Genomic DNA, 25,418 nt, shown 5'->3' on the forward strand with positions numbered 1-25,418 from the left:
TGGCAGGATGACCAGTAGGTGTTAAATATATTAAAATATAAATTAGATACACAATAAGTATACCTGACCAAAACGTTATTTTGCTGTAGAAAAAGAATCAGACTCTGAAATATTGTACAATTAGCTTGTGAAGGAAATCAAAAATGCAGGTGTGCATAAATATAGGGATTGGGAATTCAATGTAATGGTTTTTAGTCATCTCCCAGAGTTCTTTTTCTGGGCATAGCTAGTTCAGTTCATTACTGCTCCATTAGAAATGATTTGGTTGATCTCGTTGCTGAGAAGGGCCTGATCCATCAGAACTGGTCATCATATAGTATTGTTGTTGAAGTATATAATGATCTCCTGGTCCTGCTCATTTCACTCAGCATCAGTTCATGTAAGTCTCTCCAGGCCTTTCTGATCATCCTGTTGGTCATTTCTTACAGAACAGTAATATTCCATAATATTCATATACCACAATTTATTCAGCCATTCTCCAACTGATGGACATCCATTCAGTTTCCAGTTTTTAGCCACTACAAAAAGGGCTGCCACAAACATTCGTGCACATACAGTCCCTTTCCCTTCTTTATAATCTCTTTGGGATATAATCCCAGTAGTAACACTGCTGGATCAAAGGGTATGCACAGTTTGATAACTTTTTGAGCATAGTTCCAAACTACTCTCCAAAATGGTTGGATTCATTCACAACTCCACCAACAATGCATCAATGTCCCAGTTTTCCCGCATGAAAAGACATTTCCTATAAAAAGTCTCTTTAGATTAAGTTTCTTGTGGCACAAATCATTCTTTTCCATCCTGTATATCTATTATAAAGTATATGTTCATAAATTGAATTTTTGTGTGTGCATGATAAATTTTTGACACTTCTATGTTGTATCTACTGATTTTTTTTTATCATCTACCATCTACTGTGATCTCAGATCAAGGACTATATCACTTTCTTCAATATCTCATAAAATTTTGCATACAATAGATCCTCAATATACATTGTTTACTAACCAATTTTTAAAATAATCTGACTTTCTGAGTCTAAAAGATACAAAAAATAATTTAAGTAAATAAGTTATAGCTAGAATGATGATTGTTACTGAAATCAGAATTAAAAATGGACAAACTGAAAAGGAAGACCTTAACTTAGATATAAGGAAGAACTTCACTTAGCAGTCAAGCAGTTAAACATTAGAACAACTAGAACCAAAGGTAATAAAATGTCTGCCTGTAAAATCTTTAAGAGGATGGTAACACCAAAAATAGCTTCTGACACACTTTTACAGGGATATAGGAACTAGAAATAGAAACTGATTAAGAAAGCTATTCTAAATCAAGTATTTTAAACTTTTTTGTGTTAGGGATTTCTTTGGCAATCTGTAATAGCTCATTGATCCATTCTCAGAATGGATCTCAGAATAATATTTTAAAATCATTGAAGGGGAAGAAGATTCTGGGAAAATTTCAAATTCTTCAGATTTCCCTCACAAATAAGAAAGGAAAGTTTCAAGGCAACAGTAAAAATAAACTGGAGTTGGGGTAGAACAGGAGGGCTCCTGGGACAATAGGAGAAGATCAGAAGAATGATAAGAGGACAGAGATTTGGCCCAGGTGAAATGAAAACATTTCCAGGATAGCTCTATGAAACAGTTAAGAGGTGAGAGCTCTAGGGCTTGCTGGGTTGAGAAGTCTAGGTTCCAACCTCAAGAATTTTCACCTCCTAAACAGTATCAGAAATCCAGTGTCTGAGTTGGAGAAGATTGAGAGAACCTTTACTGATAAGGGATACCAGACCCAGCTGTGCTGCCCAGATGGAGACCTGGCAGAAAGGAGCCAGCACATGCTTGTAAGAGCAGAAGCAATAGAGCAGGGATGCTGTTAGCTATGGGGACTTCTAGGAGGGTGGAATTTCGAGTTGCAGTTCCAGGCCAGAGGGAAGAACTGAAGCCAGAGGTACTATCCTTATACCCCAAGACTGGAAGTGATTACACTAACAAACTGTTATAGCTTTTTAAAAAATGATCTGGCAAAGAAGAAAGAACCCAATCACAAAAAATTAGTATAGGAATAGAGAAGACCAAAGTTATCTTTAGAGAAAGAGACTGAAACAAAAAAATCAAAAACAAAACCAAAAACCTTCTCCTAACCCAGAGAGTAACTTTAAATAGTCACCTGCCCAAAAAAATTCAGAGAAGAACTCAAGAAAAGACTTTTAAAAATCAAGTGAGCCCAGTGAAAGAATTCTGGGAGATGACTATGAACCACACTACATAGAATTCCCAATCCCTCTATTTTTGTCTGCCTGCATTTTTGATTTCCTTCGCAGGCTAATAGTACACTATTTCAAAGTCCGATTCTTTTTATTCAGCAAAATAACTGTCTGCACATGTATACTTATATTGTTAAATATTTATACTTTGACATATTTAACATGTATTGGTCAACCTGCCATCTGGGGGAGGGGGGAGGGGAAAGGAGGGGAAAAATTGGAACAAAAGATTTGGCAATTGTCAATGCTGTAAAATTACCCATACATATAACTTGTAAATAAAAAGATATAATAAAAAAAATCAAGTGAGAAAGATTGAGGAAAAACTAGAAACTAAAAATGAGAACAATTCAAGAAAAACAAGAAAATTATAAAAAGAAAGTGAACCAACTAGAAAAGGAGATCTAGAATCTTAAGAAAATAGATTTGGGCAAGGAGAAGCCAGCCAAGTTATGAGAGACTAAGAAATAATAATAAAAAATATAAAGAATGAAAAAATAGTAAAGAATATGAGATATTTCATAAGGAAAAGAATTGATCTGGAGAACAGATCAAGAAGAGAAAACATAAGAATAAGACGACTACCTTAAAGCTATGATCAAAACAAAAATCTTGATACAATATTACAAGAAATTAGAGAAAACTGTTCTGAAGTGTTAAAACAAGACAAGAAAGTAGAAATAGAAAAAATCCACAGATCACTAACTGAAAGAGATCCTACAGGAATATCACAGCCAAATTCTGAAACCCCAAGGTGAAGGAAAAAATAATCAAGCAACAAGAAAAAAAATCAAATACTGCAGAGCAACAATTAGAATCACACAAGTATTGTGTCTACCTTAAAAGACTATAGCTCTTGGAACACTGTATGAAAGAGCAAAATAACTGAGATTGTAGCCAAAAATATATCCAGCAAAATTAAGCATAATCCTAAATGGGAAAAAAAGATATTCAATAAATTGCCAAGCTTTCAGGATTTTGTTGCAAAAAGATCTAAATTTAATAGATAATTTGAAGTATAAGATCCAAGAGAAATACGGAAAACATCAAAGACTAATTACAAGGGACTTAAAAACTCTTTATTTTCTATACATGGAAATGTAAACCATATGTCTAAGATTGGTACTGGGTAGTTCAAAAGAAAGATTGGGGTAGAACTGAGCAGAATGTGATTTTAAACAGCAAAACTGTGTAAGAAAAGGTAAAAAGAGTAATTATGTTATAGAAATGAGGCAAGAAATGAAGAACTGAGGCACAATTATATAAGAATGGAAGACTAGTAATTCTGGAAGTCTACTCTCATTGGGAATAGGTATAAAAATGGGTATATTCTAAATTTATAAAGAAAAAAGAGGGGAAGGGCTTAGGATAAAGAGTTTAGAAGAATGTGTAGATTAACAAGAATGGAATAAAAACAAAGAGAAAGAATAGAGAGAGAGGGTAAAGGAGAAATCTTGGAGTAGATTAAGTAATAGCAAGGCAAGGTATTAGGCAGAAGTAAAGGAGAAAAAACAACAGAGATATGAAAAAGATATATATAGATAGATAGATAGATAGATATAAACATAACAATAATAATAATCAGGAGTAGAAATTGTTACAAAAAAAGCAGAGGTGGTAATACTTGATCTCAGAAAAAGTCAAAGGTAAAAGAGATTTAATCAAAAGAGACAAGGGAGACTACACTATATGTCAGCCATATTAATCAATATTATTTTAAACTATTTAAAATAACTAGGCATTATACAATTGGTGTGGTATATACAATATTGCTGTGGTATAGCAAATAATGAGTTGATAGATTTAGAAAAATATGGAAAGACTTGGACTTATGAAGGATGATATTATCCACCTTCAAAGAAACATGACAAACAAGCATAGTGCAGCCTTAAATAGATATACATGTGTATGATTATAGATATTATTATATATGGATGTATATGTATGGGTATGTATGCATATGTAAATATATCCATGCTTAACTGTAGCCTTCTTGGGGCAGCTGGGGGGGAAGTAAGGGGAAAAAATATAAAGTAAAATGTACAAAACAGAACAAAGGAAAAATCTACAAAGAAGTAAAGAGAAAATAAGTATCTTAGGCTTTCTTGAAATGGAAACTTATTCTTTCATATTTTCAATATTCTTATCTTCTGCTGTGCACATGGCAATTATTTTTCCATTCCACATATAAATTTTAAATAAACTAATTAATTTAAAAATAAATCAATAAAAAAATCAATAAATGAAGAAAATAATAAATTTCAGTTAGAGAATTAGAAGGTGGTGTAAATAAAGATGTAATTTTATTTTCCCATTCAACTTCACAAATTTCCTGAAATCTATACAAAAATTCAAAGTCGAGAATCTATGTTCTATACTTCTTGTTGAAAGATTGCATAATTGAAATCCACACAGTATACAGCTGATTCTCAATACAAAACACTCCATTTCCAGCCAAAATGATTTATTCAAAATGCTAGAAGTATTTCCCATCTACCAAAGCCACAAGAAATAAAAATTTCATAGGATTATGAAGATAGAGCAACAAGGAACATCAATAAAAGTGAGTTCTAGGGAAATTAAGTGACTTTCCCAAAATCATGAAAATAATTCAATGTCAGAGGTAAGTCTTGAACTCAGCCTCTTTGATTCCAGAGCCAATGCTCTTTCCACTGTATCAAGCAATGTAATGATTGCTTTCGATAGTTTCTAAAGGACAGGCATTTTATCTATTTAAATTGTTGTATTGCAGCACTTCTTAGATTGGTTAAGATAACAAGAAAAGATAATGATAAATGTTGAAGGGGATGTGGAAATACTGAGACTCTAATACATTATTGGTGGAGTTGTGAACTGATCCAATCATTCTGGAGAGCAATTTGAAACTAGACCCAAAGGCTATTAAGCTGTACAGATCCTTTGATTCAGCAGTGTCTCTACTGAGTCTGTATCCCAAGTAAATTTTTTCCCCCTGAGGCAATTGGGGTTAAGTGACTTGCCCAGGGTCACACAGCTAGGAAGTGTTACTTCTGAGACCAGATTGAACTCAGATCCTCCTAACTTCAAGGACAGTACTCCACTGTGCCATCTAGCTACCCCCCTCCCCCCAAAAAATATTAAATGTGGGGAAAAGGACCCACATGTGCAAAAATGTTTGTGGCGGCCCTTTTTGTGGTGGCAAGGAATTAGAAAATGAGTGGATGCCCATCAGTTGGAAAATGGCTGAATAAGTTATGATACATGAATGTTATGGAATATTATTGTTCTATAAGCAGGATGATTTCAGAGAGGCCTGGAGAGACTTACATGAACTGATGCTAAGTGAGATGAACAGAACCAGGAGATCATCGTACACAGCAACAAGAAGATTATACGACAATCAATTCTGATACACATGGCTCTCCTCAACAATAGAGAGGATTCAAACCAGTTCCAATTGTTCAGTGATGAAGAGAGCATCTACACCCAGAGAGAGGATCGTGGAAACTGAGTGTGGACCACAACATAGCATTTTTACCTTTTTTGTTGTGTGCTTGCTTTTTGTTTTCTTTCTCATTTTCTTTCCTTTTTGATTTGATTTTTATTGTGTAGCAAGATAAGCATGGAAATATATACAGAAGAATTGCATATGTTTAATATATTTTGGATTTCTTGCTTTCTAATGGAGGAGGGTAGGTGGAAGGGAGGGAGAAAAAATTTGGAATATAAAATTTTGCAAGGATGAATGTTGAGAACTATATTTGTATATACTTTGAAAATAAAAAGCTATTTTAAACAATTAAAAATAAATTATTGCATTAATTGTAAAATATGGAATAGCACAATATGTTTAATTTGTTGCTGATTGTATTTGGGGCTACTGCATATTTGTAATGTCACTAAGAATCCCTTCAAAAACACCTCACCCATAACAATAGCATTTAAAAACATACTTCAAGTAAATCTCTTTCACACATAAAAGGATATAACTCAATTTATTATCCCCTCAAATACTTAAAGATAATTTTAAAAAACAATCTATAATTGCAACCACCTCCTTTAAAAGCTATTTATGTTTTCCACATAGTACACAAAAGCAGTTTTCTTCCACTTATACTAAAAAACAGGCATTTTCTATAGCTTCTAAATTCTTTATATTGACAACAATTCAAAAAAAAGAAGGAAGGAAGGAAGGAAGGAAGGAAGGAAGGAAGGAAGGAAGGAAGGAAGGAAGGGAGGAAGGAAGAAAGAGAAGGAGGGAGGGATGAAGAAAGAAAGGAAGGAAGGAAGGAAGGAAGAAGGAAGGAAGGGAGGGAGGGAGGAAGGAAGGAGAAAGGAAGAAAGGAAGGAAGGAAGAAGGAAGGAAGGAAGGAAGGAGGAAGGAAGGGAGAAAGGAAGAAAGGAAGGAAGGGAGGAAGGAAGGAAGGAAGAAAGGGAGGAAAGAAGGAAGGAAGGAAGGAAGGAAGGAAGGAAGGAAGGAAGGAAGGAAGGGGAGGAAGGAAGAAAGGAAGGAAAGAAAAAAGAGAGAGAAAGAAAGAAGTTATTATCAAATTATCAAATAAGAAAAAATTACCAAATATACTTTTTATGCTTTTTGCCTGTTCTGCATGCTGATCAGTTGTGAATTTACAACCACTGCACATCTTCACATATTTCATTCATTTTCTCTTCAAAGGAGATATTCAATTTAGACTGAGTAAAAGTGTACAAAATGCTCTCAGTATCCTAACCAACATTTCAACTAAAAAATTCTGGGGAAAATGAACCTCAAAACAAAAGAACTATTTGTTTTTATGCATATGAAACCTTAAAAATCACAAGAAGAAAGACTCTTTCTATAAAAAGTCCAAAAAAAAAAAAAAAGCTATCATTTATTTGTAGTATGGTGGGAATAGGAAGAATAAAAAGAGAAATTCTAACCATTTGAAACATAACATCCTCATCGGAAAAAATGCAATTTTACAAATGAAAAACCATGTTTGAACAAGGGGGAAAATCATTAAAATACTATTTATTATAAACAGAAACCATGGACCATAAATTGCTTTGAAAACTTCATTTTTTATAACTTTAAACCTACAAAATCTCCCTCAGTTCTTTGTTTCTTTGGGGTTTTTTGAGAGACAATTGGAGGTGATTTGCCCAGGGTCAGACAGCTAGTAAGTGTTAATTGTCCGAGGCCGAATTTGAACTCAGGTCATCCTGACTCTATCCACTGTGCCACTTAGCTGTCCTATCTCCCTCAATTCTCAGAGGTCTAAAGGAGATCCTCGAGCACTTGGGGGAGCTCTACAGAAAATCTTTGTAAAGACATGGGCAAAAACTCACAAAGATACTGCAGTTCTATGTGGAGTCTGAACATTTGTATCAAAAGAAAACCCTACACTTTCAGATTTGGAAAGTTGGGAAAATGATATTTTACTGTTTCATAAGCAAAGCTTTCTTAGACAGATTGACCCTGCTATCTATCTGTTTCCATTTGCAAAAGCTGACACTAAAGCAGTTTAAGTGAGCTTTTGCAATCATTGGATTCCCTAATGCTTTAAAAGGTAGTAATTGGTCTTCAGGAAGAGGTTAATTCATTAAAATAATTTAAGTCATTCTTATGATAATGGACATATACAATTTCTATTCATTTCTTTTCTACTAATGTGCTCCTGTATTCCTTCTTGAAAAGTAAATTATGTTGGCAAATTTTAAAATGGAGAGTAAATAGATTTTCTGACCACTCTAAAATATGGTCTTAAAGAAATGGATAGATTTTTACAATTCTTTCACATACTTGCTAGAAAGTTACAGCATTTCTAAAAGAAATATTTTAGCATTCATTTTCATAATTAAACACTAACATTGAGGTTATCCATAAGGCAGAAAGATCAGGCCTGAATGAATATGTAAAGCAAGTTTCTTTAAAGCAGTCAGTAATATATAATGCTACAACATGTTAGCTTAAAGAAATATAGTAATGCCCAAAAATATTCTAGAGAGAAAAACAAAATAGCTCCATGCATGAAATCACCAAATATGTAGATTTATGAAAATCAAACCTTTGACTTTTTTGCTAAACTTAAGATCAAGGATGAATCTACAAGACTCTTGTTTCTGTGGACCAGACCCATAATTTCCTCTTAGTGTTATTCTATCAGCACAGATTAGAATTTTCTCTGTGAGCTGGAACCTTACAGAAATCCCTGAGGGGAAGATTTTCCCAGGACCACAAAGTCCCTGTGGGGTAAAGGTCCAATGTGAGACAGATCTGCCTGCCTCTGATACAAACTCTCTATCTGCTATATCATGCTGCCTCTTTTGGAAACTTGAGGATCACAGATTTAGAGCTTAAGGAAATCTTAGAGGCCTTCTTCAATTTAGAATATGCAGCATTCTTCTCAGCAGTTCATGGAACCTATTCAAAAATTGACCATATATTAGGACATAAAGACCTCAAAACTAAATGCAAGAAAGCAGAAATAGTAAATGCTTTCTTTTCAGATCATGATGCAATAAAAACTACATTCAACAAAAAGTTAGGGGGAAATAGACCAAAAAGTAATTGGAAACTAAACAATCTCATCTTAAAGAATGATTGGGTGAAGCAGCAAATTATAGATACAATTAATAATTTCACTCAAGATAATGACAATGATGAGACATCATACCAAAATTTGTGGGATGCAGCCAAAGCGGTAATAAGAGGGAATTTTATATTCTTAGAGGCTTACTTGAATAAAACAGAGAAAGAAAAGATTAATGAATTGGGCTTGCAACTAAATAAACTAAAAAAAGACCAAATTAAAAACCCCCAATCAAATACTAAATTGGAAATTCTAAAATTAAAAGGAGAAATTAAAAATATTGAAAGTAAAAAAACTATTGAACTAATTAATAAAACTAAGAGTTGGTTCTATGAAAAAGCCAATAAAATAGATAAGCCTTTGGCAAATCTGATTAGAAAAAGGAGGGAGGAAAATCAAATTAGTAGTTTTAAAAATGAAAAGGAGAACTTTCTACCAATGAAGAAGAAATTAGAGAAATAATAAGGAGTTATTTTGCTCAACTTTATGCCAATAAATTTGATAACCTAAGTGAAATGGATGACTACCTCCAAAAATATAGACTTCCTAGACTAACAGAGGAAGAAGTAAATTGCTTGAATAGTCCCATTTCAGAAAAAGAAATAGAACAGGCAATTAAACAACTCCCTAAGAAAAAATCCCCAGGACCAGATGGATTTACATGTGAATTTTACCAAACATTTAAAGAACAATTGGCCCCAATGCTATATAAATTATTTGATAAAATAGGCAATGAAGGAGTCCTACCAAATTCCTTCTATGACACAGACATGGTACTGATACCTAAACCAGGTAGGCTGAAAACAGAGAAAGAAAATTATAGACCAATCTCCCTAATGAATATGATGCTAAAATCTTAAATAAGATATTAGCAAAAAGACTACAGAAAATCATCTCCAAGATAATACACTATGATCAAGTAGGATTTATACCAGGAATGCAGGGCTGGTTCAATATTAGGAAAACTATCAATATAATTGGCCATGTTAATAACCAAATTAACAAAAACCATATGATCATCTCAACAGATGCAGAAAAAGCATTTGATAAAATCCAACATCCATTCCTATTAAAAACACTTGAGAGTATAGGAATAAATGGACTTTCCTTAAAATAATCAGCAGCATCTATTTAAAACCATCAGTAAGCATCATATGTAATGGGGACAAACTGCAACCATTCCCAATAAGATCCAGAGTGAAACAAGGTTGCCCACTATCACCGTTACTATTTAATATTGTATTAGAAACGCTAGCTATAGCAATAAGAGCTGAGAAAGAGATTAAAGGAATAAGAATAGGCAGTGAGGAAACCAAATTATCACTCTTTGCCGATGACATGATGGTATACTTAGAGAACCCCAGAGATTCTGCTAAAAAGTTATTAGAAATAATCCACAACTTTTAGCAAAGTTGCTGGTTATAAAATAAACCCACATAAGTCATCAGCATTCTTATATATCACTAACAAAATCCAACAGTCAGAGTTACAAAGAGAAATTCCATTTAAAGTAACTACTGATAATATAAAATATTTAGGAATCTATCTGCCAAGGGAAAATCAGAAACTTTATGAGCAAAATTACAGACCACTTTTCACACAAATTAAGTCTGATCTAACCAATTGAAAAATATTAAATGCTCTTGGATAGGGCGAGCAAATATAATAAAGATGACAATATTACCTAAACTAATCTATTTATTTAGCGCTATACCAATCAGACTCCCAAAAAACTATTTTAATGACCTAGAAAAAAAAAACAACAAAGTTCATATGGAAAAACAAAAGGTCAAGAATTTCAAGGGAATTAATGAAAAAAAAATCAAATGAAGGTGGCTTAGCTGTACCAGATCTAAAATTATATTATAGAGCAGCAGTTACCAAAACTATTTGGTATTGGCTGAGGAATAGATTAGTTGATCAGTGGAATAGATTAGGTTCAAGGGATAAAACAGTCAACAAATATAGCAACCTAGTCTTTGACAAACCCAAAGATCCCAGCTTTTGGGATAAGAACTTACTGTTTGATAAAAATTGCTGGGAAAATTGGAAACTAATATGGCAGAAACTAGGCATTGATCCATACTTAACGCCGTACACCAAGATAAGGTCAAAATGGGTTCATGACCTAGGCATAAAGAATGAAATTATTAATAAATTAGAGGAACATAGGATAGTTTACCTCTCAGACCTGTGGAAGGGGAAGGTCTTTATGACCAAAGCAGAACTAGAGATCATTACTGATCACAAAATAGAAAATTTCGATTATACCAAACTGAAAAGTTTTTGTACAAACAAAACTAATGCAGACAAGATTAGAAGGGAAGCAATAAACTGGGAAAATATTTTTACAGTCAAAGGTTCTGATAAAGGCCTCATTTCCAAAATATATAGAGAATTAACTCTAATTTATAAAAAATCAAGCCATTCTCCAATTGAAAAATGGTCAAAGGATATGAACAGACAATTCTCAGATGAAGAAATTGAAACTATTTCTAGTCATATGAAAAGATGCTCCAAGTCATTATTAATCAGAGAAATGCAAATTAAGACAACTCTAAGATACCACTACACACCTGTCAGATTGGCTAAGATGACAGGAAAAAATAATGATGATTGTTGGAGGGGATGCGGGAAAACTGGGACATTGATGCATTGTTGGTGGAGTTGTGAACGAATCCAACCATTTTGGAGAGTAGTTTGGAACTATGCTCAAAAAGTTATCAAACTGTGCATACCCTTTGATCCAGCAGTGTTACTACTGGGATTATATCCCAAAGAGATTATAAAGAAGGGAAAGGGACCTGTATGTGCACGAATGTTTGTGGCAGCCCTTTTTGTAGTGGCTAGAAACTGGAAACTGAATGGATGTCCATCAGTTGGAGAATGGCTGAATAAATTGTGGTATATGAAAATTATGGAATATTACTGTTCTGTAAGAAATGACCAACAGGATGATTTCAGAAAGGCCTGGAGAGACTTACACGAACTGATGCTGAGTGAAATGAGCAGGACCAGGAGATCATTATATACTTCAACAACAATACTATATGATGACCAGTTCTGATGGATCAGGCCATCCTCAGCAACGAGATCAACCAAATCATTTTCTAATGGAGCAGTAATGAACTGAACTAGCTATGCCCAGAAAAAGAACTCTGGGAGATGACTAAAAACCATTACATTGAATTCCCAATCCCTATATTTATGCACACCTGCATTTTTGATTTCCTTCACAAGCTAATTGTACAATATTTCAGAGTCTGATTCTTTTTGTACAGCAAAATAACGTTTTGGTCAGGTATACTTATTGTGTATCTAATTTATATTTTAATATATTTAACACCTACTGGTCATCCTGCCATCTAGGGGAGGGGGTGGGGGGGTAAGAGGTGAAAAATTGGAACAAGAGGTTTGGCAATTGTTAATGCTGTAAAGTTACCCATGTATATATCCTGTAAATAAAAGGCTATTAAAAAAAAATCGAATATGCAGCATTATATACAGAAATTAATCTACAAACTAAATAGCCTATAGAAAAGAAAAACAGTTCAGATAGAAAAGGAAAACAGTTCAGATCTATCCAAAATGTTTTGGAATAAAAAGCATATACTCAGAGTGATTCTATAGTAGTTTATATTTTGTTTATATGAAAAGAAACCATTACACAAAACATCCTAATTCTCTTACTAATGTGATAGAGCAGTATGTATGTGATAAAATATAAATCCATTGCTTTGTTAGTTTTTTAATAGAAAAATATCCTGAATAATGCATGTGAACACTGAGTAGAACAAATATTTCTTATCTCGTAAACCTATTTTCCTGAAGGTATGTTAAATATTTGTCACTATGTTGTGATAAAACATTCTAATACAGCAGTACAGTGTGAAAGAATTCAAAAGCTAGAGCTAGATGGTCAGGTTTGCTGACTATGAGTAGTTATGATCATTGTAAAGGAATGACAGAATTAATAAATGCAAAATAACTCCCCCTACTGACAGAATAAAGGACATTCCATAGTGATTATTTCATCATGAATGATGCCTATCACATACAAAAACATTATAGCTTATTATAAACCTGTTTTTTCATGGTATCTGTCACATAAAAACCATTAATTATATGTAACTGATATTTTTCTTTTTTCCCCTCTTTTTTATTAAAGCTTTTTATTTACAAACAATATACATGGGTAATTTTTTAACATTGATCCTTGCAAAACTTTGTGTTCCAAGTTTTTCCCTCCTTCCCCCCACACCCTCCCCTAGATGGCAGGTAGTCCAATACATAGTAAATATATTAAAATATGTGTTAAATCCAATATATGTATACATAATTATACAGTTATCTTGCTGCACAAGAAAAATCAGATCTAGAAAGAAAAAAAAAAAAAAAACCTGAGATAGAAAATACAATGCAAGCAAACATCAACAGAAAGCATGAAAATGCTATGTTGTGGTCCACTCTCTGGGTGTATATGGCTTTCTACACCACTGAACAATTGGAACTGGTTTGAATCATCTCATTGTTGAAGAGAGTCATGTCCGTCAGAATTGATCACTATATAATCTTGCTGTTGCTGTGTATAATCTGGTTCTGCTCACTTCACTCAACATCAGTTCATGTAAATCTTTACAGGCCTCTCTGAAATCATCCTGTTGGTCGTTTCTTACAGAACTATAATATTCCATAACATTCATATACCATAATTTATTCAGCCATTCTCCCATTGATGGACATCCATTCAGTTTCCAGTTTCTTGCCACTACAAAAAGAGCTGCCACAAACATTTTTGTACATGTGAGTCCCTTTCTTTCCTTCAAGATCTCTTTGGGATATAATCCCAATAGAAACACTGCTGGGTCAAAAGGAATGCACAGTTTGATAACTTTTTGAGCATAATTCCAAATTGTTCCCCAGAATGGTTGGATCCTTTCACAGTTCCACCAACAATGTATCAGTGTCCCAGCAACTGATAGTTTTCAAATTGCTTAGGTCTGATTTTATTTGTGTGAAAAGTATTTTGTAATTGTATTCATGTAGTTCCTGACTTGGTTAGGAAGGTGGACTCCCAAATATTTTATATCATCTACAATTATTTTAAATGGAATTTCTCTTTCCATCTCTTGGTGATTGGCTTTGTTGGTAATATATAAAAATGCCAATCATTTCTGAGGGTTTATTTTATAACCTGCAAGTTTGTTAAAATTTTTATTGTTTCTAGTAGTTTTTTAGTTAATTCTCTAGGATTCTCTAACTATACTATCATATCATCTGTAAAGAGTGATACTTTTCTTTTCTCAATGTCTACTTTAATTCCTTCCATTTCTTTTTCTTTTCTTATTGCTAAAGTTAACATTTCTAGTACAGTATATAATAGTGATGATAATGGATAACCTTGTTTCACCCACTGGGAATGCTTCTATTTCATGTTGATTATATATAGTGCTTGCTGATGGTTTTAGAGACATGCTACTTATCATTTTAAAGAAAACTCTATTTATTCCTATGATCGCTCATATTTTCATTATGAGATTTTTTGTCAAATGCTTTTTCTGCATCTATTGAGATAAACATATTTCTTCTGTTAATTTTGTTATTGATGTGATCAATTATGCTGATAGTTTTCCTAGTATAAATCTCATTTAGCTATAGTATATTGTACTAGGGATAAATTGTTATAATCTCTTTATTAATATTACACTTAAGATTTTTGCATCAATATCCATTAGAGAAATTGGTCTCTAATTTTCTTTCTTTGTTTTGGCTCTTCTTGGTTTTGTTATCAGCACAATATCTGTGTCATAAAAGGAATTTAGCAGGACTCCTCCTTTGCCTATTTTTTCAGTTTATATAGTATTGGAATTAATTGTTCTTTAAATGTTTGGTAGAATTCACTTATAAGTCCGTCTGGCCTTAGGGATTTTTTTCTTAAGAAGTTTCACATAATGAAAATGGTTTATTTAATCCTATTTTTTCAGTTTATATAGTATTGGAATTAATTGTTCTTTAAATGTTTGGTAGAATTCACTTATAAGTCCATCTGGCCTTAGGGATTTTTTTCTTAAGAAGTTTCACATAATGAAAATGGTTTATTTAATTTCTTTTTTTCTAAAATGGGATTATTTAAGTATTTTATTTCCTCTTCTGTTAATCTGGGCAATTTATATTATGAAAATATTCATCTATTTCAATTAGATCACCAGATTTATTGACATATTGTTGAGCAAAATAAGTTAATTATTGCTTTAATTTCCTCTCCATTGGTGGCAAATTCACTCTTTTCATTTTTGATACTAATAATTGATTTTCTTTTTTCCTTTTTCTAATCTAATTTTCTAAAGATTTATCAATTTTGTTGTATTTTTTTCATAAAACTAACTACAGATAGGCTTTACAACAATTACTTAATATTGAGCTCAATGGTGCAAAAGGAGAATAGACAAGGTGTACCTGGTACAATAGAAAGAATAATGGATTTGGAATCAGGGGGCCTTATTAATTGTGATCTTAGCTAAGTGACTCTGCACTTCAGTTTCCTGATGTGTAAAATGAGAGAATTAGACTAAGTAGAACCTAAATCTCCCTCTCTAAATCTATAGTAAACTGATACTATGACATGACGATTAAGGGCACAAATGGGAAGACTTAAGTTTGACATACTTTTCACATATCTGGATGTCCTGAGTATCATCTACTCTGACAAATTAACAATCTTGATAAAGAAGGTTACAATAACAACTGATTGAATCACTCCATTTTCTCTAGTCCTGATGTCAAAAGCAGATCAAAACCACAATGAGAACAGGAAAATGAAGTTAAAATTTTATAGTAGACCAGAAAACTGAGGCCCAGAGAAGTCAAGTGACACCTTCTATTTGAAAAATTATATTTTCCCTTTAGGAGTAGTCCCTGAAAACTGTTACTTTATTTAATAGTTCTATATGTTTTTCAGTTCAATCCAGTGCTACCACATTAGCAATCAAGGTTTGAAAGCAATGCTTCTAGGATCAAGAGGACCCTTCCTGCTGCCAGGAAATCTAGACACACCTCCCTTTTCCATTCATTATCCCACTGGCCTCGGCAATTCTTTTACACATTTTTTATCTCTCCTCAAACCATCTAGGGCTTTTTCTTCCTTAGCTGAGAATATTTTCCAGGTAGTTGCCAAATGCAATGGCTTTTTCTCAAACCACATGTCACCCTTCTTGATATTCTCTTTTCTCTCTTTTTTTCCCCAGGATATTACTCTTTCCTGGTTCTCCTATCTGAATGTTCTCTGTCTCCTAGACTGGATCCCTCCTCTTTACTACTTACTTCACTTGGTGATCTCATCAGCTCCCAAGGATTTAATTACCATCTTTATACTAATGACTCCTAAATCTACCTTTCCCGCACAAATCTTTCATCTCTCTACTTATCTCCAATCTCCAATTAGCTTTCAGACAATTCTAATGGATATCCAGTAAACATCTTAAACTCATTCTGTCCAAAGCAGAACTCATTCTTTCCCCACTAAACCCTCCTTGATGTATAAAGTAATACCATCCTTCTAATCCCTCAGGCTTGAAACCTAGTTGTTTTCCTGTATTCCTCAGTATCTCTCATCTCCACCCCTTCCCCTCAAATATATCCAAGCTTTTGCCTAGATCTGCCAATTCCACTTTTTTAACATTTTCTGACTATGTCCCTATCTCTCCTCTGACAATGGCATCATTCTAGTGCAGGTCCTCATCACCTCACACCCTAATTATTGCAATAGCCAGCTGGTGGATTTGCCTATCTTAAGTCTCTCCCCATGCCAATCCATTCACCCAGTTACTAAAATGATTTTCCCAAAACATAAGTCTGATCATGTCATCTTCCTCCCATCCCCCCAAAAAAACCCAGTGGCTTTCTATTGTCTCCAAGAGCAATACAAAATGCTCTGTTTGGTATACAAAGGCCTTCATAATCTTGCTCCCACCCACTTTTCTAGTCTTCTCACAATTTACTCCCTAACATGTACAATTTGTTCTAATGATACTATCCTCCTGGCTGTTTCACAAACAAGAAATTGAACATCTCAAGTTTTGGGGATTCTTTGGCTGTCTATCCCGCATGCCTGAAACTCTCTTCCCTCCTCTTTTGCAACAACTGACCGCTCTGATGTCCTTTAAGTCCCAACTAAAATCCCATCTTTTACATGAAGCCTTTCTTAATCCCTCTTAACTCCAGTGCCTTCCCTTTGTTCATCATTTCCTATCTGTCCTCTATATAGCTTGTTTTGCATATATTTATTAACATGTTGTTTCTCCCATTAGATTATAATTTCCTTGAGTGCATGGATTATCTTTCAAACCTCCCACCCCCAGTATTTAGCACATGCCTGGGTACTAGGCACTTAATAAATGCTTAATAAATTAAATTGAATTAAATTTTAATCAAAAGATGTTTTCTAGGGAACCACATTCCCCAGAGTATCAGAAAAACCAATTATTCTTTAGTGAGATGGTAATGTACTTGGTATACATAGATGTTAAAGTACAATTAGAATTCTATAAACTTTTCTCACTTTTAACTTTTGTCAAAACTTTCCATATTAGAGATAGATGATATAATAAAAACTTGTAAACTGGATTACATATAATGACTTTACCCAAATTAATCATAGAAATATCTTCCTTGATATACATAACTGTTTGTAGCAGCTTTTTTTATAGTAACAAAAAATTGGAATATGAGTAGATGCCCATCAATTGGGGAATGGCTTGATAAGTTATGATATATGAAAGTAATGGAATATTATTGTTCCATAAAAAATGATGAACAAGCTGATTTTAGAAAGACCTGAAAGATTTACATGAACTGATGCTGAGCAAAACAAGCAGAATCAGGAATATGTTGTATACAGTAATAGCAAAACTGTGTGATGATCAGCTATGAAAGACTTGGTTCTTCTCAGCGGTTCAGTGATCCAAAGCAATTCCAATAAACTTTGGATAGAAAACACTATCTGCATCCAGAGAGAAAACTATGGAGACTGAATGTAAATCAACACATATTATGTCCACTTTTTTTCCTTTTTCTTCTGTTTTAGTTTTCCTTTCATGGTTTTCCCCTTTTGTTCTGATTTTTTTTCTCCCAACATGATTCATAAGGAAATTCATTAATGTACATGTATAACCAAAAAAAATTAAAAAGAATAAATATCTTCTTTGGTAAAAAAAAAAATCTTCTGAAGAAACATCTAGTTTATTTACAATTGATTAAATTATCTCCTAGCACAGGGATTCTTAGTCTGGAGTCCACAGAACCCCAAGAATCTATGAACTTGGATGGAGAAAAATTAAATCTTATTTTAATAATACTGGTTTCCTTTGCAATCCTGTGTGTTTTGTCTATAATTTAAGAAAAAGAGATCTACAGACTTCACTAGACTTTTAAAGGTCTATGGCATAAAAAAGAAAAAGTAAAGAACTCCTTCCTCTACTGGATGAAGGACCAATTGTTCTAGATACAGTATGACATAGTGGATACAGAGTTGATCTCAAAAATCACAAAGATATCAATTTAAATCTCACATCTGACATATACTTGATATGTGACCCTAAATAAGTTATTTAACCTCTCAAAGTCTAAGGTAACTAGGCCTATTAGAAAAGGGTTAATCAGAGACTTAATGTCGTCAGAATGCAAACTCTATAGGAAAGATAAGACTGTACAGGAAGGAGGCACTCCAACCCTAAATATGAGAAACAATATAAAAATCACTAGCATAAAAATTTTATCAGACCAGAAGTATTATGTAATCCCTATGGGATAAAATTAAATTATTTTTAAAAGAAAAAAATATAGTAAGAATGGTTTCAATAAAGGACAAACTTGTGGAACTAATGATTATGGTGTGTAATGTATTATATAAATAACCATATTGCCAAGGAACTGCGACTGTTTAACTGTCAATCATAAGCTAACTTCCAGAGAGGATTATAGGCAAATGAGTTTTGTTCTATAAAAAGCAAGCTGGTACACTATATAACAAACAACTGGTTTATTGAACACTCAAGCAAGCATTATCTATTGGAAGAAAGGCAATGTGGTTGCTTTGCAGGGAATAATACCCAAATGATTTAGTTATTTGAAGCAACAAATTAATATATAAACAGGTAGACCATCCAGTAATCTTAGCACTTCTGTCTCAATTAGGGACCTGATCTGCCTAATTTTCTAGTTGTATTCTAAACCTCTGATATATAAAAGTAAATATAAAAATGGGGCAGGGAGGACCAACTTTTTGTCTTTACATTCAAATATCAAACATCTTGCTCATTAACTCTACTTTATCTAATCCTATGCCTTTTTGGATTTCACTGGCTTTAACCTAGGACTTTTATTAGCTGACCTTTCTAAATTTAACATCTTACCCTACCTGATCTCATAGTAACTATCTGATTTTTTCTGTCTGAGCTAACTTCCTTAATTATATTTTCCCAGGATGCAGAATACTTGCCTGTTGTTTTTGTTTTTGTGAACTACTTTAATCTAGTAAATCTGATAATCTAGTAAAAACCTGACTAATGTAATGCCATTCTCTGGCATGACAAAAAACTTCTAATTATAATGTATTTTAACTTAGGTAAAGATACACATCTAAGATTATAAAAAGGTGAGTTACCATGACTTAGGCATTGTTCAATTTTAGCTACATAAAACTGGCTAGGAAATGAGTGATATGACAAAATAAGCACATCTATGTAGGCAAGTTTATTAAGACAAGTTGGAAATAAATTTTCCACAAATAAATGCTAGTAACTGCATTGTTTGACCTGTTTTCAACTTATCTAGAGGGGAAAGTATATTGTAAAATCCCCAAGATCATCAAATGGCCAAAGGAACAGCAGAAAACTGTTTCAAAGGAAGATGGATCCTTTAACTGTTCTGGTTTTATATGACAACAAGACAAAGAGTAATTCCTAAAATAGTCAACAACCGAGATTAGAAAAAAATCAGCCTCTTCTTCTTTTAAAGGGAGTTCTCACAACCTAAGCAGGAAAAGCCAAGCTGACCATATATAAATTATTTCTGTGATACAATCATTTATTTCTTTTCAATAAAGCCAGTCCTTCTACTTGAAGCCCTATAGGCATTTTAAATTCAACATGTGTAAAAAATAACTTCCCCAAATCCAGTCCTCTTCCAAACTTGCGTATGACTATGAACCATTACATAGAATTCCCATCCATATATTTTTGTCCTCCTGCATTTTTGATTTCCTTCATAGGCTAATAGTACACTATTTCAGAGTCCCATTCTTTTTGTACAGCAAAATAACTGTTTGGACATATATATTTATTTTGTATTTAATTTATACTTTAACATATTTAACATGTATTGATCAACCTGATATCTAGGGGAGGGGATAGGGGGAAGGAAGGGAAAAATTGGAACAAAAGGTTTGGCAATTGTCAATGTTGTAAAATTACCCATGCATATAACTTGTAAATAAAAAGCTATTAAAAAATAAAATAATAAAATAATTGTGGATAATATAAAGTATTTTGGAGTCTATCTGCCAAGACAAAACCAATTGCTATTTGAACACAATACTCTTCACACAAATAAAGTTAGATCTGAACAATTGGAAAAATATCAATTGCTCATGGACAGGCTAAAGTAATATAATAAAAAATAAATTTTAAAAAATTCTACTTAAATTAATAAACTTATTCGGAGCCATATCAAACTGCCAAAATTTACTTTATAGAACTAAAAAAAATAATAACAAAATTCATCTGGGAAGAACAAAAGGTCTCGGCTAACAAGGGAATTAATGGGGAAAAAATGCAAAGGAAGACTTCAGAGTAAGTTCATGTGAGTCTTTCTAAGTTTTTCTGAAATCAGCTTGTTCATCATTTCTTGTAGAACAATTAATTCATTCCCATTACATTCATATACCATAACTTATTTAACCATTCTCTAACTGATGGATATCCAATCAATTTCCAATTCTTTGTCACCAGAAAAAGAACTGGACATTTTTGCATATGTGAATACTTTTCCCTCTTTTATGATCTCTTTGGAATACAGATCCAGTAGAGACACTGCCGGAGCAAAGGGTATGCATATTTTGATAGTCCTTGGAGCATGTATGGTTTCAAATTGCTCCCCAGAATGGCTGGATCAGTTCACAATTCCATCAGCAATGTGTTAGTTAGTGTTCTGGTTTTCCAACATCCTCTCCAACATTTTTCATTATCATTTCCTGTTGTCTTAACCAATCTGAGAGTATGAGGTGGTACCTCAGAGTTGTCTTAATTTATATTTCTCTAATCAATAATAATTTTTTTAATGTGAGAAAAATAGTTTTAATTTCTTCATCTGAAAACTGTTCATATTCTTTGACCATCAATTGGAGAATGACTTGTATTCTTATAAATTTGAGTCAGTTCTCTATATATTTTATAAATGAGAACTTTAGCAGAAAATTGGCTGTAAAAACTGTTTCCCAGTTTTATGTTTCCCTTCTAATTTTGTCTGAATTAATTTTGTTTGTGTAAGAAGTTGATGTAATCAAAATTACCCAGTTTGCATTTCATAATGTTTCCTACTTCTTCTTTGGTCATAATTTCCTCCCCTTTCCAAGATCTGACAAGTAGACTAATCCCTTGCTGTACTAATTTTCTTATAGAATTAATATTTATGTCTAGATCATGAACTCATTTTGACCTTATCTTAATATAGGGTGTTCAATATTGGACAATGCCTAATTTCTGCTATACTGTTTTCCACTCTTTTATATAGTGAAATCTTAACCCAGAAACTGGGAGTCTGAGTTTATCAAACACTAGATTGTTTAGTCATTGACTCTTGTGTCTTGTGTAGTTAACATATTCCACTGATTCTCTACTCTTATTTCTTAGCCAGTACTAAATGGTTTTGATGACTACCATTTTATAATACAGTTAGCTTTTCCTATTAGGTTGAAAGCTCCATGAGGAAAAGGATTTCTTTACTTCCGTCTTTGTATCTTTACAATGTAGCACACTGCCTGGTAGGCCCTTGATAAATACCTACTGACTGAATGAAGTCCTTGGCTATCTGGGATACCAGCTTATGTTTAATTTTCCTATATATCCTAAATCTTAATTTGGTACAAAGCATAGAGAGAAAGGACGAAGTTTTAAAACAATCTACTGGGGCTTTTGTAGCATCGTAACTCAATATAAGACATATGGTTCTCTTTTTCTCCTCTGTTAGTACACAGAGCATAGTTTCTTACATATCATAGGTACTAGAATATTTGTTGAACTGAATTGACAAAAAATAAGTCCTCAAAAGCTAGCTGTAGTAATAAGCAGCATGGTCCATTTGGGTTGGATATTAGTTGACACAGTAGACAGAATAATGGCATAACTTTCAGGATTGTTGTGAGGATCAAACGAAATATTTGTAAAATGCTTTTCAAATCTTTAAGTACTATATAAATGCTATCTATTATTGTTATAGATAAAGATAGTCAAGATTGTCATTCCCAGAAGTATTTAAGTATGTTTATATTTCAAGAGAATAGTAATGATAAAAATAATAATAATATCTAGAATTTGTGTGTGCTTTAAGTTTTACAAAGAATTTTACATTAATTATTTCCTATGATTCTCACAACTCTGGGAAGCAGGTATTACTATTATCTCAGTGCAAGAGATGAAGAAATTGAGGCTGGGAAAAGATAAGCGAGTTGTCTTAGATAACACAGCTAAGTAAGTACCTGAGTCAGGATTTATATTCAAGAATTCCGGATTTATATTCAAGAATTCCTGATTTCAAATATAGCCTCCTATCTATTATGCCACCAAGGGAACTAAAATATCTTAATTTGTATGTCTTTAGACACAAGATTCCACAAAGGCCCAACAGAATATAATAATCATAGTATCCACCAGTCATTTTGAATAAGATCCAAGGAAAAGCTTTCCCTTTATCCCAATTAAAACTACCCATCTCAGAGAGTCACATGAATATTTATCTGAACTACACTGAATCTAGTGAAACTTCAATAATTCTAGAAACAAAACTAGAATCTAAGTATATGACCTATCAATTCTTTCACACATAGAAATTGTGATATCTTTTTAGTGGAAGGATAATGACTTTAGGGCTTTTCCCCCCTCTAGTTTATCTAATTATATTCCAATAGATCGATTGTTTCAATTGCTGTAAAAGAAGTAACAATCCTCAAATATATTTTCCTTGACTTCTGTCAGGCCCTTCAAAAAAGATTCCCTATACCAATATCTAATGTATCACATCATCTGGGCTATGATAAGACTTATGAAGGCTTAACAACCTCCTCTGAAAATAGAAAAATGGAATCATTGATTGCTTCTGACTTAAAAGTTATAAAGGTACTAAGTTCCCTTAGGAATGTTATGGTGGGATCTAGTAATTTCTAGATCCAGTATGCCTGGCCTCTGATAAAAAGAGGATATCTGCCTATAGCTCTTATTTTTGCCCTTTGGACCTAATACATTTCTTTCAGTCTCCCTTAGAAGCAGATAAGTGGCAAGCATTGAAGGAAGACATAGAACTAAGTCTATGCAAAAACATAGAGAAAGAAAGGATTAAAAGCAGGAAAGGTTTGAAACTTTGCTCACAGTTCCATGTCATAACCCCTCAGAACAATCACTGTTTTTAAGAGAAAATTTAATTTAAAAATGTTTCTACACTACATGAGTAGGAAAAGCAGAAGCAGGAAACTCCCTAAATTAAACACTTACAAAAGCCAACCTCTCTCTCAGATCTAGAGAAATAATAATAGATAACATTTACTTTAAAATTTTTCAAAAAGTTTTACATATGTTATCTAATTTGTTCTTTACAACAATCCTCTGAAGTAGGTACTAATAATATCTGTATTTTATAGATGAAAAAATTGAGCTTGAGAGAGATTAAGTGACTTGCCCAGATAGTAAGTATCTCATGTAGGAACAGAAAAAGAAAGAAAGAAAAAGAAGCAGCAACCAAGGAGAACAGGATTCAACGTACTTTTCATCTGGTTTGGGAACTATCATACTCACTACACAAAAAAGTAACGACTTTTACCACTGCTTAAAACACTCTCCAATCCCTAACTGTGGAAAATCTGAAATCAGAGTGGAAAATAAAACCAGGCATGGGAAAGAGATAAACAGCCACAAGCAGAATAAAGAATAGTGCTCAAAGGCAAACTCCAGTCCTGGATTTATGGGGTATTTTTCTTTACTTTCTCTTGCTCTCTCTCACAGGTTGTTTCTTTATGGAGATATACTTACAACCCTGATTTAGGATCTAGAGGTAAACTGAAGACTTATTAGTTACCTGAAACTATGCCTTTGCAAAATGTTTAATAACATTAACAGGGAAATTTTTAAAGAAGGCCTCCCTTAAACTAGAAAAAGGGTCTAGTAACTAGAACTCCCTGTTAAATGATGGGAAAAGATAAAAGTCTTTTTTTTTTAATTAAGTTATTGGTAGAGGTTTAATTTTTATTGTTATTGCTATTTCTTAATGCAGAGAAGAAAAAGAAAGTTCTTAGGGAATACTGCCAATATGCCATGCTCACAGTCTAGAAAAAGCTCCTGTTCTTTTAAAGTACTGTGAAAAACAGTACTTATGCCTAATTAAACAACAGGAAACACAAATTTTTAAACTCTCAAAGAATAGATTAGATTTTAACTCCTGGTATTCCAGGCTTAGAGGTCTGTGCTTTCTCTGCTTACCTCAATGTTTCATTTCTTCTTAATCATGTCCAGAAAAGAACAAGAAAGGATAAATGAGGAGCTCTTATGGAGAGCCATTACTAAGCAGGGGGAGGAGGGGACAAGTGAAGAAAGCCAGGAATAGGGGCTACTCTAGAAAAATAAAGCCTGACTATAGGATCCCAGCTCCAGCTTTGAATGCTTCCAGGTCACCAATGGGTGAGAAAATATCAGTGCAATATAATGACATACATAATATCTTTGAAATACAAAATTTTTGTTTTTAAATTCTGTAACCATCATTACTTCCAAATGAAGATGACAAGGCTTCATGACCTAATCTAAAAGAGGCATAGTCATAAATATAGATTGTAGTCCTCTATATAAAAACTAATCAGTAACAACACAACTTCCATATGATAATTTATAAAGCAAATATAATTTGATGCTAAAAGTAAATGTCACATAAAGGATATTAAATATGTGGAAATTTCCACATATATACATTTTACAAAATAGCAACTATAAATAATGTTAGTTTTATAATTAAATTAAAAAAATTTATCTTATACTTATCTCAACATCTTGGCATTAAAGGCAGGACAAAACTACATTAGTAAAATATAAATAATAGTATTGTTTTTTTCTACCCCAAAACTTTGTTGTTAAACTGCTCTGTCATCTTCATATTTTTAATATGACATATCAAAAAAACACCCTAAATTACTTCCATTCTAAATTTAAAACAGTAGTATCAACATATTCATATCATTAATAACAAACCAATTACAATGTCTACTTACCAAGAGATATTGTTGTAGCTGAGAAACAGACGTTGGAGGCAGGGCAAATTATCCACATCTCTCTAGAAGAAAATAAAGAGGC

General features: G+C 33.0%; 1 protein-coding gene across 7 annotated transcripts in view; it reads right to left on the reverse strand.

The window, feature by feature from the left end:
- LRRC49 (leucine rich repeat containing 49) overlaps positions 1 to 25,418 on the reverse strand; it is a 185,121-nt gene that overhangs the window by 95,343 nt on the left and 64,360 nt on the right. For all 7 annotated transcript variants that reach the window (XM_031955289.1, XM_031955291.1, XM_031955290.1 and 4 more), the window contains one exon: positions 25,337 to 25,398. In XM_031955289.1, coding sequence (XP_031811149.1) covers positions 25,337 to 25,398 — 62 coding nt within the window. The remainder of the gene's footprint in view (positions 1 to 25,336; positions 25,399 to 25,418) is intronic.

The sequence above is a fragment of the Sarcophilus harrisii genome, chromosome 2 (assembly GCF_902635505.1).
Source record: "Sarcophilus harrisii chromosome 2, mSarHar1.11, whole genome shotgun sequence".
In the NCBI taxonomy this organism is placed as follows: Eukaryota; Metazoa; Chordata; class Mammalia; order Dasyuromorphia; family Dasyuridae; genus Sarcophilus; species Sarcophilus harrisii.